This window comes from Podarcis liolepis, assembly GCF_965112155.1.
Source record: "Podarcis liolepis genome assembly, chromosome: 2".
In the NCBI taxonomy this organism is placed as follows: Eukaryota; Metazoa; Chordata; class Lepidosauria; order Squamata; family Lacertidae; genus Podarcis; species Podarcis liolepis.
This window is the reverse complement of record NC_139555.1, coordinates 110,185,333-110,205,125: the sequence shown is the minus strand read 5'-3', so window position 1 is coordinate 110,205,125 and position 19,793 is coordinate 110,185,333. Positions and strand designations below refer to the sequence as shown.

General features: G+C 44.3%; 1 protein-coding gene across 6 annotated transcripts in view; it reads right to left on the bottom strand.

Annotated features, from left to right (window-relative positions):
- LOC310701932 (C-type lectin domain family 2 member B-like) overlaps positions 1–11,690 on the bottom strand; it is a 47,852-nt gene extending 36,162 nt beyond the window's left edge. Inside the window, exons 1-6 of one of the 6 annotated variants that reach the window (XR_014523127.1) lie at positions 11,555–11,690; positions 6,724–6,837; positions 6,075–6,268; positions 5,109–5,212; positions 2,699–3,519; positions 1,734–2,437 (exon numbers count right to left, since the gene is read on the bottom strand). Coding sequence is in view for 2 of the 6 variants with exons in the window: in XM_083493482.1 (XP_083349608.1) it covers position 2,360; positions 3,358–3,519; positions 5,109–5,212; positions 6,075–6,268; positions 6,724–6,837; positions 11,555–11,681 (702 nt within the window). In the remaining 4 variants the exon portion in view is untranslated. Of the gene's footprint in view, positions 1–1,733; positions 2,438–2,698; positions 3,520–5,108; positions 5,213–6,074; positions 6,269–6,723; positions 6,838–11,554 lie in introns of those variants that run through there. The other 5 variants (XM_083493482.1, XR_014523126.1, XR_014523129.1 and 2 more) reach the window with 5 other exon arrangements.
- Between the last annotated feature and the right edge of the window lie 8,103 nt (positions 11,691–19,793).

Here is a 19,793-nt window from a genome sequence, read left to right as displayed (position 1 = left end):
GAGCAAATTAAGTTCTTAACCTGAGGTACCACTGTAAAAGAAAGATTTCCAAATCTACTTTGAGGCATCATGCTTATGGTGGATGAAAGATTGGATATTGTTGGAAAATATCAGAGGTTTAAATTTGGAAGGACATTATATACAATTTGGGTGGCATACCTGCCTATTGTATGGAAAGGCAAACATTTATAAAATAATGTGATCAGGAAAAATCTATACAGAGTATGGGAAAAGCATAACAATCTATTAGAAAATGAAACATCAATGTGGATATCCCCTATTGAAGCCACTGCTTGGAAAAGAACAAATATGGATAAACAATGATTAATGTATAAAGAAATACAAGATCTTACAGGCCAGGGACGAAGGTTGAAAGATCCTGAAGAACTAAAAAAACCTATTAACAGATTGGTTACATATACACCACATTAACAAATTGTTTAAGATGGATAAAAAAATTGGATTCACAGAACAAAAATCACAATTCACAAGGGACCTATTAGATACAAAAGCAAAAGTATTACAAAAAATGTACAAACTGCTACTAGAGTGGGATACAAAAGAGGAATTTGTGAAATCAAGCATGATTACCGTATTTTTCGCTCTATAACACGCACCAGACCATAACACGCACGTAGTTTTTAGAGGAGGAAAACAAGGAAAAAAATATTCCAAACAAAACAGTGGATATATGATTTTTGTGGTTCATGCTGTGGCCACAGACATGTGATCTGACAGTGAGTTTGGAGTAGCCCAATGCAAAAATCCTGAGGATCCATGTGGATCCGTGCTTTGTAACCATGTTTTAATTGGGGAAGGAAGGAAAAGCACTCAAGGGACAAGGAACACGTGTGGGGGGTGTGGAGAAGGATGCTGCTAATAATGCAGAAGAGGGGTTTAAGGGGAGAAGAAGCACGTGTGGGGTGGGTGGAGAAGGATGCTGCTAATAATGAAGAAGAGGGATATAAGGGGAGAAGGCTCCTCTCCCCTCCCGCTTTGCTCCTTTAAAGAAGCAGGCTCTCTGTCCCTCTCTCCTTCCCACTCTGCGGCTCTTCTCCCGCTTTGCTGTTTCAAAGCGAGCCATGGAGGAGGGAAGGAAGGGGAACCATGGATCCTCTGCTCACGACTGCAGCAGATCCCCTCCGCCACCCGCAGGCATTCGCTCCATAACACGCACAGACATTTCCCTTTACTTTCTAGAAGGAAAAAAGTGAGTGTTATGGTGCAAAAAATACGGTAAGTGGGCACAGGTGATAACATTGATTACGAGCTGTGGGAGAATTTATGGATAGTAAATATGAAATTCATTTTCACTGCAGGAAACATGGCGAAAATGAGCCACAGGTGATATTTAACACCTGCCAAACTTGCGAAAATGGTTTAAAAGTAAAAAGGTAAATGTTGGGAATGCAATGAAGTAGAGGGATCCTTTTTCCACATGTGGCAGTCCTGCAAAGAATCTGGGAATTCTGGGAAATTATAATGAATTTTAAAAGATATATCAAAATAACCTTCCCCAAAATGCATACCTTTTGGGAATGATAACAACAGAAGTCCCTAAGAAACAAAATAATTTATTATTATATGCCACCACCGCGGCTAGAATCTTATTGGCACAAAGGTGGAGAATGAGTATGGTACCCACCAAGGAAGAGTGGCGGTTTAAAATGCTTGAATATGCTGAATTGGCAGGCATAAAGAACAGGGCAAGAAAGAAAAAATGACAAAGAATATAAGGAGGATTGGAAAACGTTTATTGAATATTTTAAGAACCAGTATAAATAAGTAACCAGTGCCTGGCAGTGCTGTGGTCCATGGGGTCACGAAGAGTCGGACACGACAAAATGACTAAACAACAACAAGTAAATAACCCAGCAGGTCTTGAGTAAATCCAGCAGAATAGAAATCAACAGAATTAAAAGCATTTGTCAAAAAAGGAACGTTGAAGATTAAAAATTTGGAATACTCTATTTAGCAGAAAGGTAAAGAAACCAAGAAAAGGGTGGAAGGGAAGCTATCAGACATTTATTTGTATGTTGAGATTGATATCAAAGTTGTACAACTGAGGTGGAGGGAAGGGGATGTGGGATAGGTTGTTTTTCTTTTCTGCTTTTGTATAAAAAATGCAGATAAAAATAAAAAATAAAAAGGCATTTACATAACTTCTTAAAAGATCTTTTACCAAAAAAACCGTTTTGCTAATTTTTAAAAAAATTATGATACATAAATACATACAATTTTAAAAAGCCTTGAATCTAGATAATAACAAACTGAAATTTACACATGCTGCACAGATTTGACTCGTGTCCTCAGGGTTCTTTCCAAGGAAATGTGGTCCTATTCGGAACTCTAATAACAATCTGAAATAGAAGAAACAATTGATGGATTTCTGGCAGAACGGTATAAATCCACGAATCATCAACTTGTGCCCTTTCAACTTACTGTATTTTTTGCTCTATAAGACTCACTTTTTCCCTCCTAAAAAGTAAGGGGAAATGTGTGTGCGTCTTATGGAGCGAATGCAGGCTGCGCAGCCATCACAGAAGCCAGAACAGCAAGAGGGATTGCTGCTTTCACTGCACAGCGATCCCTCTTGCTGTTCTGGCTTCTGAGATTCAGAATATTTTTCTTCTTGTTTACCTCCTCCAAAAACTAGGTGCGTCTTATGGTCTGGTGCGTCTTATAGAGCGAAAAATACGGTAGTTAGCAAATGGCTAGGTTCAATGCAGAAGACCAATGCCTCTGCTTGATTTTTCTTGGTGACAGATTTCAAGATTCATTATAAAGTAAGACAAGTTTCTAGCTGATGTTGTGCAAAGATCAGGTTGAAAGTGTGCAGGCACTGAAGCCTAGTTCAGATCATTTGAGGTTTTGTATGAAGCTGTGAACAAGCGTCAGAGTTGAGCACTCCTCTCTGTAGTCTCTCATCACACACCAGCTTTAGTGTAAAATTGTTTCCATACAATTTGCTGCCTTCCCTTCTAGAAACAGTATCTAGTTCATACAATGGAAAGGCTTACCTAAACATGTCAGAGAATTGTGACAAAAACAGAAAAGAAAGCAGAAATGGTGGCAGCTCTGTGGTCAGAGAATCAAGTGAATACAATCGGTATTTGTTCACCTGATTGTTCTTGCCTTCTTGATGTCCACAAATGGTATGTCATTAAATACTGTCTTACATTGTTTTGATGCTTCCTTTACACAGAAATGAATGCAAGTTGCACAAACAATGTTAAATAGTAGACAGTAAGATGAATATTGTAGCATTAGAAGGAAATCAAACTGCAGCAGAGTGCTGATTGTGATTAAAATGGGCCAGAATGGAAATTGCTGATTTCTTACAACCCTGGGACTTACCATAAGTCCTCTTGGCATATGACTTTTCCTGCTGTAGAGTTTTCATTCCTCACATACGCATCAGGGTGACTGCAGATCCACTTTATCGGTATGTGGCAACGGGAGGCAATGGCAAACTCCTTGCTTAGATACGCGCAGTTTTCACTTCCTTTCACTACCAACCTGCAACACAGGAAGGAAAGGTGAGATGGGCAAGGGAGGTTTGTTGCTCTGTCATGTTATGGGTGGGACAGTGTCAAACAACCTAGCCAAGAATCCATTAGAAAACCACATTGTGTTCATCACAGCTAAAGATCCCTTGACTGGTAGCCATCCAACCTCTCTTTAAAAACCTCCAATAAAGGAGAGTCCACAACCTCCCAAGGTTTGATTGTCAGACAGCTCTTACTATCAGAAAGTTCTTCCTGAGATTTAGTTGGAATCTCCTGTCTTGTAACTTGAATCCATTGATTTGGGGCTTGTGTTGCATGGCTTGCTTACATTGCATGACTGGCAGGCCGGTCAGGGAGCATAGCAGGATTGTTAGATAGCAGATTAAGAAAGTGTGAGAGCACATGGCTTATGTTTCTTGATCATGCTCATAAATCTGCATCCCTAATGAAACCACCTTTAACATTATGGAGAGATCTGATCCACGGATAAGCTTCAGCCTGTGTGGTTTTGTGCTCTGGTTGTATGACGGATGATCTGTACTTGATATTTTGTATTGCTTCCTTTCTCTTCACTGTTTACTGAAAAATCAATAAAATACTTATGCTTTTACTAGAACCTTCCCCAGCAACTTGTATTCAAAGCTACGCTGCCTCAGTTCTTGGTGACAGCACATGACTCATCAACAGCCTTGTTCTCCATGAGTCTGTCTGTTGTTATTGTTGTTGTTGTTGTTTACTCGTTTAGTCGTGTCCGACTCTTCATGACCCCATGGACCAGAGCACGCCAGGCACTCCTGTCTTCCACTGCCTCCCGCAGTTTGGTCAGACTCATGTTTGTAGCTTCGAGAACAGACTCAAGATGAGTCTGTCTAATTCCCTGCTAAAGTTGTCTGTCTTGTGGGAGTGGATTCCATATTTTGTAAATCCCCTAACTTTCAGCTTAACTGATTGACCTTAAGAATTATGAGAGTGGGAGAACAAGGTTTTCTCCTTGCAGGAGCGTCTCCACCCCCAGCGTTCAGCCTGGACACTGAGGTCCAGCTCCAAGGGCCTTCTAGTGGTTCCCTCGCTGCGAGAAGTGAAGTTACAGGGAACCAGGCAGAGGGCCTTCTCAGTAGTGGCACCCGCCCTTTGGAATGCCCTCCCACCAGATGTCAAATAAATAAGCTATCTGACTTTTAGAAGACATCTGAAGGCAGCCCTGTTTAGGAAAGTTTTTAATGTTTGATGTTTTAATATTCTGTAGGGAGCCACCCAGATTGGATAGGGAAACCATGCCAGATGGGCGGGGTATAAATAATATATTTATTTTTTTGTATTATCATCATCTTCTTCTGCTTTCTCCACACCAGAGGTAGCTCAAGAGCCTTAGCTGGAGTTTGTCAGCAGTGTAGATGGTTTTTGTGTGAATGGTCAGAGGTGAGAAACCCCAACATATCAGGAAGGTTACTGAGAGGTTTATGCTTTGAGTGCAATTCTGATTCCTTGAAGTTCACATTCTCGACTGATTTTTGGTTACAGATTCAGGTTTGGGATCAACTCACTGTACCCAACATGCCTCCTGCTTAATCCCAATTCAAGAGAAGAACAAGGACTCACCTGTTACTGTATTCTGATCCATCTGCCCATATCCAGGTATCACTGAAGTCCTTCCGGAGGCCAATCCAATGGTCAGCTTCGCCCTTGAACCGGAGCATGAACACCTTGGTTGAAAACACACAAACAGCTTAGAACAGTGCCTCCAAATGAGTCTTCCACCTCAGATAATGCCAATTGTGGGAGGAGAACAAGAACTTCTAACACAGACCTGAGCAGTGAGACTGAATATGCAAAGAAAGTGAGACTTAGATAGCAGAAGGAAAGCTTCAGAGCCATCTGGGGAACCGGGTTTGCGTCTCCGCTCCTCCACATGCAGCTGCTGGGTGACCTTGGGCCAGTCACACTCCTTTGAAGTCTCTCAGCCCCTCACCTCACAGAGTGTTTGTTGTGGGGGAGGAAGGGAAAGGAGAATGTGAGCCGCTTTGAGACTCCTTAAAGGGAGTGAAAGGCGGGATATCAAATCCAAACTCTTCTTCTTCTTTGCTGAAAAGGGAGGAAGGAGGTTCAAGGAAGATAGGAAAGTGGCTGAAGGAAGAGTATATGGCACTTGCGGCCCTTGAGATTTTGTTGATCTATAATTCCCATTATGGCTGCAAGATGGACAATTTATTTACATCAAGATTCAGGTTGGTAGCCGTGTTGGCCTGATGCAGTCGAAATAAAAATAAAAATAATGAAAATAAATTGTCCAGGAGCACCTTAGAGACCAACTAAGTTTGTTCTTGGTATAAGCGTTCGTGTGCATATCTGAAGAAGTGTGCATGCACACGAAAGCTTATACCAAGAACAAACTTAGTTGGTCTCTAAGGTGCTCCTGGACAATTTTATTATTATTATTGTTTGCATCAAGTTATGACAAAGCCAAGTTACGTCACAGATTCTCTTTATATTTCCATACGGATAGCTCATCCTTGGTGCTGTGAAGGAGATAATTCTCAAAAACATTTATACATTTGTTGGTCTCACCTTTTCAAGCTCACTCTGAATCGCAGCCAGAGAAGAGCCCTGGGAAATGCAAAAGCTCTGGGCAGAAGTCCAGTTTCTTTCTTCTTCTGAGAAAAAATAACACTTCCCTTCATAGCCAACCCAGCCAGCTGGGCACGCTGGTCCCAAAACAGCACAGTTATTCCCATCAGGGCAAGTCTGGTTGGATTTCCCCCCTGCAAGAAAGAGAAAGTTCTGCTCTGAACTGGGAGCTGCACATAACATTTCAACCTCCGGCTTGGAGGGAGGGCAAAGAAAGAACCAATAAGCAGCTCTTGTGGCCCCTGGATTCAGATGCTTCTTGGAGAGTGGGACGGGAAGGAGCAGTAAAGGAATCACACAACTTGGGGGAGCTTTGTTGCTCAGTGGCAGAGTATCTGCTCTGCATGCTGACAGTCTCAGGTTCAATTTTTGGCATCTTTAGGTAGGGCTAGGAAAGATCCCCTTCAAAGTCCCAGAGAGCCATTGGCAAGAGCATGGATAATAGTGATTCAGTCAAAGGCAACTGTTTTCCTAACTGCTGCTGCTCAGTGTGAACTGGCTATTAGAAGCCAAAGTGCTGATGGAAGACAGAGGTCATGACTGGGACAGACCTGGAAGAAAGCACTAAGAAAAGAGGCAGAAAACTCACCTCTCGGGACAGCAAGAGCAATGATGGTGATGAGGAAGAGGAGGATAATAATGAATGCAAATAAGATGGTACACTTAGATGTGATTCCTCTACCCTGATAATTATGGTGATCCCCTGAAATGAAATTAACACACACAAATAATGGTCTTGATTTACCATTCCTAAGGAAGAACATAAATCTCACCTACAAGGCGTGTTTCACATGTAGCCACATCAACACACACACAATAAACTAAAACTTCCATGGTGAACTGGGTTCTAATACCAGAACTCATTGATATTATTGCAATATCTATTTCTTTTTGGCACTCAGGAATTTGGAGTTGGTATATTTCAATTTTGCTTCTATCTCCTGCGTTGCTAGCACAGCTGTCTCTGCAGCATCTTAATTTGCCAGGTAATATTGTATTTGTTGGAGATTTTCCCAGCTCTTTTTCTTTTTGTTTAAATTCACACAGAATCTTTTTGTATGTTCTCCTGTCTCTCTTTTTTAAGTCATGAGTTATGTTGCATAAAGTAACCTCTTATATATGCTTTACTTGCCTCCCACACCATACGTATTTCTGTACCTTTATCCAAATTATTCACAAAGAATTTTAATTTGGGGCTGGAACACATTAGCCAGCAGCCTTTGGACACACAGGCAGTCAGATTATTACTGAAATATGAGTGACAGCCGCTCCCCCTCCCCACAGGAAGACTTGGAGGCCTCACCTCACAGATGGCCCCATCCAGCTCATCCGCAAAGCGGATGTTAAACTGGGCAGGTGATTCTGCGGTTCATCCTTGGGGGCAAGAACTGATCACTACTAGGAATAGCAAGAAGGCAAATAGGGATAGACCCTTGCCAAAATAAGACATTTACTCAGAAAGAGCAATCTTTTACCTATAGCTGAAGAATTCAACTGGTCTCACAGACCATCTACAGAACTGATATGCATCTTCAGTTATCTGAGGATATGAAGAAGACATCTCCCCGGCCTCTGAAACGTGACTCACCTTCAATCCTTTTCAGTATATATGAGGCAGGAGGGGCAGAAATTAAAAAAAATTGGGAAATGATATATAATGAATTGAAGAAAATGTTTAAAATGACATTTGCAAAAAAAAACCACACAAAAAACCAGAAGCATTTTTGTTAGGGATCGTGGGACAAGACCTGCTAAGGAAAATAAGGAATTTATTTATGTATGCTACAACAGCAGCAAGAGTTTTGATAGTACAAGGATGGAAGAATGAGGAAACCCTGACCAAAGAACAGTGGCAAGAAAAATTGATGAACTATGCAGAACTGGCTAAATTGACACATAAACTGCAAGATAAGGAAACAGTGACTTTAAAGAAGAATGGGAACTTTTTACAAATTATTTTAAAAGACAACAAAATGAACTGGACTCCTTGGCAGGTTTTGAATAAACATACACAAATTTATTGTTGATAACATGATGGACAGATATGTAAGGATATATACAATTTTATAACATGCAGAGAAAATATGTGCAGCGAAATCAGGGAGAGGAGATGAGGGAAGTCCTTGGGGGGGGGAAATAAAGGGGGGAAATTATATGGTTTGATAATTTGTTACGTGGAAATTGAGCAATAAAAAATATTTATAAAAAAAGAAAGAAACTGAACTTGAATAGTAAGCAGAGCCAAAGCTTCCCAGACGCTGCAGTAGCCAAAGATGACATTTTGTGCTTATGTGGACTCCCCTGCCATTGCCAATTGCTTTTCTGGCCGTCATGCTGTAGCAGTTTATTCAAATCTTCATTATCCTTTGTAACCAAAAGGCTTAGCTATATTAAAAACCACCTTCTGTTTAACCACTTATCTGGTTGCTATAGGGAAAGGGGAACTGTGTGTAGGTAAATGAGCTGTGAGCTTCTGGCATGGGGCAGGTGGCTTCCTCTCTCCCTTAACCACGTCTGCACCAGGCATGGGGGAGGAAGACGGGGAGGGGCCCAGCATAGAAACCACCATGACTGCCAGATGGGCAACTGCTTCTGTTTCTATGCTGGGCATGGAGGGAACAAATGCAACCTATTCCAAGCCCAGCAAAGGAGTCAAGGGGAATTTTAATCTTACTATTCTTCAGGCACCCCTCTGTATTTCTAAGCTGCTTGAAACAAAAGTGTTTGAATTGCCATTTGCTCTGATTGAGCACTAAAGAGCAGTTTTACCCAAGGGGAAGCAGCTGGACAAGAGAAATCACACATAAGTCCTGAGATGCAAATTAATAATAATAATAATAGTTGTTACTGTTATTAATTTTATTATTTATACGCCGCCTATCTGACTGGGTTGCCCCTGTCACTCTGGGTGGTTCGCAACAGACTATTAAAAACACAGCAAAACATCAAACATAAAAAACTTCCCTAAACAGGGCTGCCTTCAGATGTCTTCTAAAAGTCAGATAGCTGTTTATTTCCTTGATGTCTGATGGAAGGGTATTTCACAGGGCAAGCACCACTACCAAGAGGGCCCTCTGCCTGGTTCCCAGTAACTTTTTAAAAGGCTCTCTGAATACTATCATTGTGGGAGGGTTTTTTCCCACTTCAGAAAAGCTAATGAAATGCAAAGATGCAAATGAGTGGCCCAGTGCCTGTATTAACTCCTGGAAATAGCGTTGCAAAAAGCAAAAGCAAAATTGGAATCTGGGGTGCCTGGGAGAGGGACATGAAACAAGGAAGGCCTTTAACATGCTGTATATATTTATATGCTAATTCTCAGCTACTGATGCAAAAGATACTGGATTTCAAAATTAGGTTTTGCTCCAAAGCAGAGAGATTGAGGCAATCTTTTGGCCAAGATTTTTGCAGGGCTTGGTAAGGATAATCCTTCAAGCATAAAAGGCTCGTATACCTCAAGTTTATACATTCCAGCAGCTGTATATAAATACTTCTGGAAAACAGGCTCACTTCAGTTAAACAAATCCCAATAGGATTTTCAAGAATGTGGGCAGAGCTCTGCAGAAAACCACGCCAGTGTGCCGCTTGCAGCAATTTCCACATGACTCTTGCTCAGACAGACCCCCAAGGACAATGTGCAAAACCTCTAAGCAGCGTACAAGAAAGTCACATTACCAATGAAAACATTTTAAAACAATTAATATACTTAAAAAGAAACTACATGTTTTTACTACTTGTTTTTAACTGTTCTCATTGCTTAGAGGTTGTTGTTTTTTTTACAATCAAGCAGTGTATAATTTTTCAGCAATAAACTGAAAAGAGAGAACCATCTATTTTTAGAGGACGTGATCACTGGTTGGAAATCAGGAAGAGGGATATGTCAGATATTCCAGACTGATTAATGCAGCATATAAACATTACACACACAGACACACACGGGCTGCCATATGTTCGGAAATTTCCAGACATTGCCAGTATTTGGCCTTTGAAAATTGCTTCTGGCTGGAAATTTCGGAACCAGTTTTAAATGTCTGGGGAAACCCGGGCATATGACAACCTTTTGGCAATTATCTGCATACAAGGAGGAGGCATGGGGAAGAGTTGTATCTCAGTGGTTCAGCATGGACTTTCCATGCAAAAGGTCCCTGGTTCAAATCTGGCATTTGCAATTATTGCTGGGAGAGACTCCTGTCTGAACCCCTGCAGGCCTACTGCTTGCCACTGAGCCAGGTGGACCAGGGGTCTGACTTGGCAGAAGTTAGTGTCCTATGTATAATAAATAATAATAATAATAATAGTAATAATAATAATAATTTTTATTTATACCCCGCCCTACCCGGCCAAGGCCAGGCTCAGGGCGGCTAACAAGCAATAATAAAAACAAGTTGAATGAATACAACTTAAAAACAAAATTAAAATACATTAAAATATTGAAACATTAAAATATTAAAATGTAGCCTCATCGCAGGAGGAAAAGAAAAATGAAAGAGGGGGAGGGAATCAAATTGGCTCCAAGCCAAAGGCCAGGCGGAACAACTCTGTCTTACAGGCCCTGCGGAAAGAAATCAGATCCTGCAGGGCCCTGGTCTCATGAGGCAGAGCGTTCCACCAGGCTGGAGCCAGTGCTGAAAAGGCCCTGGGCTCTGGCCGAAGCTAATCTAACTTCCTTAGGGCCCGGGACCACTAGGGTGTTGTAATTTATAGACTTTGAGGCTCTCCGTGGGGCATACTGGGAGAGGCGGTCCCGTAGGTACGAGGGTCCTAGGTCGTGAAGGGCTTTAAAGGTCAAAAGCAGCACCTTAAATACGACCCTGTACTCCACCGGGAGCCAGTGCAGCTGGAAAAGCACTGGGTGAATATGCTCCCATGTATGCATGTACATCTATCACAAAAAAGGACCAGGTAATTGAGCAAGAATTAAGAGGTGCAGGAATTTATCCATTTGCATCAGCAAATACTCTACAGAGAACAAGACGAGCTCCTGTACAGACTCCACACGCTGCAGGTTTTGTGAAGTGGCATCGGCACACATCACAATCTTACCGCTTAATATTTTCTTCTAACTTACACCGGCGAGAACTTGATCTTTTGAAGAAAAATGTATTTGGGAACTGGAAGGGGAGAAAGGCGCGCACACGCACACACACACACACACACACACACACAATGTAAGCCAAACGCCAACAGGTTTCTAAACTAGGCATGGAGAACTGGTGGCCCTCAACTCCCATCAGCCCCAGACTGCATAACCAACAGGGGCAGGAATAGTGGGGCTTTTAGTCCAGCAACATCTGGAGGGCAAGAGGCTCCTCATTCCTGCCCTAATTCCCAGGGGAAAATATACCTGCCTTGCAGGCTACACGCTCGCATCCATACACACCACAACCAGCTGTCGAGGAGGCTCTGCAGCTTTTTCAACTTACCTGTCCTTCTTATTTTTGGAAAATGTGTTCGCCAGTCCAGGGGTTTTTTGCCTCTTTGGGCAGCTTCTGTCTCTTCAGGCGCTCTCAGGCTGTGTCTCTCTACAGCATCAGCATCATGGCTTATCATTTCTCCTCTCTCATTGCTGTCCAGCACCAAGTGCCCAGGCAGAAGAGATCAAGTCCCCTCTGACGGCACCTTCAGGTTAGAAAAAAATAAAACATACTGTTGAATGATGCTACTCCAATTGCTTCCAGGGGTTCCAGACCCTCATCCAAGGTCCATGTTTCCTTTTGGAAATGAGGCACAGCGGAGATTGTGGTGCCTTTTATGATATACAGTTTATTTACACATAGATACAGCCAGGGCGGGACGCGGGTGGCGCTGTGGGTTAAACCACAGAGCCTAGGACTTGCTGATCAGAAGGTCGGCGGTTCGAATCCCTGCGACAGGGTGAGCTCCCGTTGCTCGGTCCCTGCTCCTGCCAACCTAGCAGTTCGAAAGCACATCAAAGTGCAAGTAGATAAATAGGTACCTCTCCGGCGGGAACGTAAACGGCGTTTCTGTGAGCTGCTCTGGTTCTCCAGAAGTGGATTAGTCATGCTGGCCACATGACCTGGAAGCTGTACGCCGGCTCCCTCGGCCAGTAAAGCGAGATGAGCACCGCAACCCCAGAGTCGGCCATGACTGGACCTAACAGCCAGGGGTCCCTTTACCTTTACAGCCAGAGCCAAAAGTGGATGGGTTCCCAGCATTAACACCTCAAAGGGTTTTGCTTTCCCATCCTTGGATTCAAACAGACACAAAACAATGCTCTGTCTCTCGCTTCCCAGCTTTTTGCTCACAGAAATTGTTTATAAAGTTTTCTGACCCCCCCCCCCAATAATCTTTATAATTTTTTCAATAGCATATTGCCTGGGGACTGGGTACCAGATTTTACCGCCATTAAAGCCAACAATTAAAGAATTGTTCTGCCATAAAAAGCCAGGAAATGAGTCAGAGTTCCCTGATTCTTATGTCACTTAACGTTTGCTGATGACATCACCCTGATGGTCTCTCATCGGAAACATCAATACCAGAGACTAGGGCTGTGCTATAAATCTATATATATTCTGATACCATGTTTCAGAGCAAATTGTGGTAACAGTTTGTTTGTTTTTAATGACTTTGTAATTTACCGCATATTGTGTATGTGGTATTAAAAAATCCCAGGAACAAGTGTGTCATTTGAACGTATGTTCAGCATGGCTGGCAATGTTCTTCAAATACAAAGGGCATCTCTATTGCCAGAGAACGCCAACATGCAAATTTTCCTTGCAAAAAATATAAACTTCATTTAATCATTTTTTGTTCTGTAAAATTCTACCCATCCTTATTGGTTTGGCCTGGGTTATAAAATAAATGTAAATTTTCCTGCCAATAAAAATATAAAATTTGCTTATATTTTGTTCTGATAAAATTTATCCATTACATTCTTTCTTCTTTGGCCTGGTTTAGAAAAGGAAATTAACCAACAATCAAATAACTGGTGTTGTGCGATGCATACTAAGACTCAATAGTAAATTAAATTTGAATATCCATTCAAATATAATTTGAATATTTGTGACACTGAATTTGCTTTTTTCCCCTTGTTAAGTAGTGTAATTATTTTTTTAGGCAACCTTTGATATCAATGCTACTAATTACTTCTACAGCTTTAACTTTAGAGAAAATGTGTTACTTTTGGTAGAGTATTACTATAACGTAACAGTTGCAACAATATGTTAAAGGTTAAGTAAAAAATTATCAGGTTTAGTTATGTTCACCTTTACGTACCTCTTCATTTCCCCAAAAACATTCCAATTCCACCCATCCACTCCCCAAGAAAAAAAACAGTAAAAAATAGAGTTTTGCTCAATGGCTTCTAAATTTCCAGCTCCTTAACACCTCTGCAATAATGTTAAATCATTTTTTTTGTTGCCTTGAGCAAGATAAAGTGACTAAATAATTTACTTAATAACCAAATATGTTTCCTGCCATGTGGTGTCCTTGCATGCGTAACCGGGAGGCCCATTTTTTGCCTTTCAAGGAAAATTCCCAGAGCTAGAAAAGCTAAAAATAGAAACAAACACTAGAGAGCAGAAACCGACATTGAAAAGAAAAAGAAGACCAAAAGCAGAAATCCATCTTGAGGAGCAGCATTTGCAAAAGGGGGAGCGGCACGGGCGCAGCCAGGATTTTGGGGGGGGGGCAGAACCTCAGTTTGCTATGTATTTTTATTGATGGGGGCAGCTGCCCCGCCCATGCTCTACCCATGGAGGGGCAGCTCCCTCCTCAAAAGGTCTAAAAAGGTTATTTTGCAATAGCAATTTAGCTGGCAACAATGTTCACCTCAGGCTATGTCCTAGCCTTCTAAGCTGCAAAGCTCTTGACCCGATTTCCTGTCCCTGGCCAACAATAACCAGCAAGAAAAATGCTACTCTGCCAATTGTGGCCACACCAAGAGAGGGATACAAGCCTTACCAGGATACCTGCAGCAGCAGGCAGCACCCACATCCAGTTAAGTTCCTTCGCTGAGCTTCTGCTGAGGACAAAGCAGCCTTCAGGATCCGTGCAGTAATTACCTGGGCTGATGGGAAAACCCAGAACGGAAATAGCGTTTCCCCCCTGCTTTTTAAAGCATTCTAATATCACGCTGTGTGGCTGTGGTTTTCAACGCTGGCCTCTGTCCCTCTTTACTTCCCTCCCTCCTCTGACGCACTGTCTCTGCCTCTTAAAGGCTTGCACAGCTGTTTGTTGCAGCAGCCCTGGCTGCAAGGTCTCCAGATGAGCTCCCCAGGTGAAGGATGCCTCTGGGGCTGGCCAGGGGGGCTGGTGCCAGGAGCTGAGGCAGCTCAGGGACCATGGACAGCAGCAGCGGCTGCCCAGAGGCCTCCCAAGGAGAGAGGAGAGGAGAGGGGGCTAAGGGAGCCCTCCACAAGGGAGGGTGTTTGAAAAAGGGTGAAAGGCTGCCGGCTCTGCAGGCAAGGGGTGACATAACTGAGCTGCTGAGCCTCGCAGCGGCGCCACAGAAAGAATGTAGTTGCTCAACAGAGCCACTCAATAGCCAAAAAATCTGTGGTTGGTTGTTTGTTGGCAATGTAATTCCAGACAATGACAGTTGGGCAGATGCACAGTTTGGAAGGCCTATTCCTGAGGAGCAGAGAAGCTCCACCTGAACTGAATTTGATTTGGAAAAAACTTTCTGAGTTCACCTCTCTCTCTCTCTCTTCATCTTTGTGCTTGATCTGGGTTAGAAGGCTTTGCTAACAATCAAACAGGCAGAGTATGGGCAGTGCACCTGGAGAAGGGGAGAGTGCAAACGATGCAATGAATCATCCCTGCAGTGGTTTGATCATGGCTTGCAGGTTTGACTGTCGGGTGCTTCGGAAGAGGATACGTCAGGGGGCTTATTCCCACTTGATTCAAAACATCGTGATATATCGGGATATTGCAATGTTTATCAGGTGAAATATCACAATGTTGAAACCCAGGTATCAGCCAGCCCTACTCAATAGAGCAGCAGATACTGTTACCGAAGGAGTCTCAAAGCGGCTAACATTCTCCTTTCCCTTCCTCCCCCACAACAAACACTCTGTGAGGTGAGTGGGGCTGAGAGACTTCAGAGAAGCGTGACTGGCCCAAGGTCACCCAGCAGCTGCATGTGGAGGAGCGGAGACGCGAACCCGGTTCCCCAGATTATGAGACTACCGCTCTTAACCACTACACATTGGTATGAATCCCTTCCTCCCAAATAAAAACAAAGTGGAAGTATAGATGGAAGCCTTATTTTCCATCTTACTGTAGGTTTTGTTTCTTTTTTAAAAAATAAGATTTTATTTAATGGTCTATTGTTGTTTATATTTTGGGGCACCAAAGTCTTTTAAGTGCTTAGGGCCTTTAAAGGTTTTAATCTGGCCCCGGCTATACAAGGATAGGGATAACATGGCCAGTATAGTCCATGCCCTGGGAACCTTGACACTCGATTACTGCAATGTGCTTCATGCAGGGCTGCCCTTGGGCTTGCTCCAGAAGCTTCAGCTGGGAGAGAATGCAGAAGCGAGACTGCTGATCAGGAGGAAGATGACTGACACCATGGGATAACACTGATAACATCACAAGGGCAGCATGTGATAACAAGTGGCTGCCCTTGTGATGATGCGCAAAGCCCTGACCACCTGAACCCGTGTGTGTGTGTGTGTGTGTGTGTGTGTGTGTGTGTGTGTGAGAGAGAGAGAGAGAGAGAGAGAGAGAGAGAGAGAACTATCTGATAATGGAGAGATAATTTACCATATTTTTCGCTCTATAGGACGCACTTTTACCCCTTCAAAAATGAAGGGGAAATGTGTGTGCGTCCTATGGAGCGAAGAAGCCATAGCCCCGTGACCCTCTCCCGGCTGGAGAGGTGGTGCGCGGCTATGGCAGGAGTCTCTTTAGCCGCACACCACTTCTCCAGCTGGGAGAGGGTCGCGGGGGGCTTCTTTAGCTAAACAAGCCCCCCGAGACCCTCTCCCGGCTGGAGAGGTGACGCGCGACTATGGCAGGAGCCTCTTTAGCCGCGCGCGCGCTCTCCCGGCTGGAGAGGTGGTGCGCGGCTAAAGAGGCTCCTGCCATAGTCGCGCGTCACCTCTCCAGCTGGGAGAGCGCGCGCGCGGCTAAAGAGGCTCCTGCCATAGTCGCGCATCACCTCTCCAGCTGGGAGAGGGTCTTGGGGGGGCTGCTTTAGCCGCGCGCGCGCTCTCCCAGCTGGATAGGTGACGCGCGACTATGGCAGAAGTCTCTTTAGCCGCGCACCACCTCTCCGGCCTGGGGAGTGCGCGGGGGGCTATGGCAGGAGCCTCTCCGCTGCGCGCCTTTCCCCGCTCCCCGACCTGCTCTTTGGGGCTGGTGGTGGGCTTCCCCCCGCCAGCCCCAAAGAGCAGGTCGAAAGGAACCTGAAGCCTGGAGAGCGAGAGGGGTCAGTGCACACCGACCCCTCTCGCTCTCCAGGCTTCCAAGGTAGCCGCCTGAACGCACCTTAAACGGCACCTTGTTTTAGAGGGGGGAAACAAGAGGGGGGAAATTCTCCCCCTCTCTGCGCAGCGCCTCCTGCCACTTCGCTGAAGGAGTGCTGGGCAGAGAGGGGAAGAATTTTTTTTCTTGTTTTCCCCCCTCTAAAACAAGGTGCGTCCTATTGTCCGGTACGTCCTATAGAGCGAAAAATACGGTAGTTAATAATTCTCCATTCCTTTTTTCCCATTCAGATACAGTACCACACTTTACCTCCACAGCAGTTAACACCACCAAAAGAAACGGGAGACATCAGAAAACACTCAGCACAACAGAAGTCCTCAGAGTGATGAAGTAAAATTAGTTAAATAAATGTCTCCGCTTTAAAATGTCATGAGTAACCCAAAACTAAACTGAACAACTAAGAACCACCAGGACTAGAGTAACAAGTGATGCAAAAAGGCAGATAACTGGCCCTAGAAGTTTAGAATCTAAATTTCAACAGTGCAGCAATTGTTAATAAAGGGAAGGAGAAAAAGGGTGGGTATACACACACGAAAAAACGCTTTTAAAAAGTCAGAAATTAAATTGTTATAACAAAAGGGAAAAAACTATGTAAAAACCGCTTAGATTTTTTTTTTTTTTTGGGTCTCCAGCACCACCTGGTTTTGCAGGCTTATAAAGCATGCAAAGCACTGTTTTTTGACTGGTTGTAGCTGAGTCCAAAGAAGATGGTAAGACTACCAGGGGTCGGCAACCTTTAAGACAAAAAGAGCCACTTGGACCCGTTTCCGAAGAAAAAACAACAACTGGGAGCCGCAAAACCATTGCGACATTTGAAACAAATATATCTCCGGAGCCACGATCTGACAGCGGGCGGGAAGGTGACGTCGGGACGGTGCGTGACTAACACACGCACCGCCCCCATGCGACGTCACAGCCAGTACAGCGCCCGCCACAGTGAGGAGTGTCGGGGCGCACAATGCGCCTCCTCCCCTCGCTAGTATCCGCCCCAGAGCCGCAGCAAAGATGTAAAAGAGCCACATGCGGCTCCGGAGCCGCGGGTTGCAGACCCCTGGACTATACTCAAGGCAAGTTACTAAACCCAGGAAGAGATTAAAACTAAGGGTTTAAATTGAGAAAGGATTCATGGGTTGGGGGTTAATAGAAATGTTCTGGGAGTGAGTTCTGAGCATTAGAGGGCAGATATTCCTGCTAAAGGAAGCCTTGGAAAACACAGTGACATCCACAGCCAGGTTTTCACACCCTCAGATACAGATCACTTCCCAAAAGCCCCTGGCCCCATTTTTCTTCCAGTTTCAAGTCTCACTTGCTGCTTCTTTGCAGAACTGGAAAGGGGAAACGAGAAAACCATCTGCTTAGACGGAGTGACTAACAGGTGTACAGTGGTACCTCAGGTTAGGTACTTAATTCGTTCCGGAGGTCCGTTCTTAACCTGAAACCGTTCTTAACCTGAGGTACCACTTTAGCTAATGGGGTCTCCTGCTGCCGCCATGCCACCACCACACAATTTATGTTCTCATCCTGAAGCAAAGTTCTTAACCCGAGGTACTATTTCTGGGTTAGTGGAGTCTGTAACCTGAAGCGTATGTAACCTGAGGTACCACTGTATGTTGCTGTAACCTTTGATGGAATACAGTGCCCTTCAACGGATGCATGAAGCCGTTATACCAAGTTGCTTTCATGCGCAAGCACACAAGAGAGGAGAGGAAGTCTAAGCAGCAGGGTCAGGAAGAAATGAAACGTTGTGAAGCGCAAGCAGTGAGAATTACATTAACCGTGCCCATTCACACACGCAACGTTATTAATAACGCAACCATCCTTGTTCAGCAGAGAAGCGTAATTTAATTTAATGAACTTCTGCGAATTTGCCGAAAGACACCTAAATACTGCCACAGAATTATTCAGACTCTTCAGTCCCTAACAGTTCTGGGTTCTCTCAAGGAGTTAACATAGGGATGCCAGTCACAGACTCTTGCCATGTGCTGGGGCGGCCTCTATACACACACATGTACACGTGTTCCCCCCCTCCATCTGGCACCTTAATAGAGTACAATTGTATGATAGAAGCTAGGCAAAAGCCTTCTCCCCAAGTGAGGGGAGCCCCCCCCTACCTAAATTCAGCACAGCACTTTCCCGCCTCCTTTGCCATTAAGCTGTGACCTCCCTCAAACCCCTGTTGTAAATCTAAGCTGTCGTCTTCTTCTCTGGAAGGGTCAGGCTGGGGAGACGGTCTCCACCATTCCTCCTCTGCCCAGTCCCTGACAGACAGAGGCTACACAAAAGCCTCCTCCCCAAGGGAGGGGAGCCCCCCTGCCTGAATTCAGCACAGCATTTTCCCGCCTTTCCAGAACTCCTTTATTCCACACACCCCACAGACAACCAAGATCCACACTCCAGAAGTAAGCACTCATGCGGCTTCCCAATTCCCGCCTCCTCAGTCGCCTTACCTCTTCTTCATTGAAGCAGAGGTTGGATGGCCATCTGTCCTGGATGCTTTAAATGAGATTCCTGCATTGCAGGGGCTGGACTAGATGACCCTCAGGGTCCCTTCCAGCTCTACAATTCTATGATTTCAACATCTCCCACCCACCAGACCTGCTTCCAGTCTAGAATCTGTTCATATCGGGTTCTAAAGGTTTTTTCCTCCAGGACAAGGCAGAAATCCTTACCTCTCGATGAAGAGCATGCGGCGCTCCTCCACCTCGCATTTTCCGGGGTGGGCCATTTTACTCTTTCCTGATTTCCTGCCACGATGTGTAAACCTATTGGCTGCACAGAAGAGGCGCTTAAATAGTAGCTCGAATCCTTTTGCAGCTAGCAGTCTGGGGCAAACCGCAAGCTTGAAAGAGGCATTGCAACAATCTGAACTTTCAATTTTGAAACACGTGGAAACTGATCTAAACGTTAGCCGCAGCTGTTGAAGCAGTTGCTCTCCGAGTAGCCAAACGAATCGGTGCAATGAGCAAAATGCCAGAGAATCCACGACATTCTGCCACAGCATTACTCAATCTGGGAGTCACGAAGAGTCAGGTCTCTCCCGTCAGAAAACTCCAGGAAAACTCCAGTCAGAAAACTCCCGTCAGAAAACTCCAGGAATGGGTCCTGGTGCCTTTGTTGTAGCTGCTGCTGCAGCCACTGGAAGAAAAAACAGGGGCCGGGGAAGCACAACGCTTGATATTATAGTGACTGCAAGGCTTGTTTGTTTTTTAA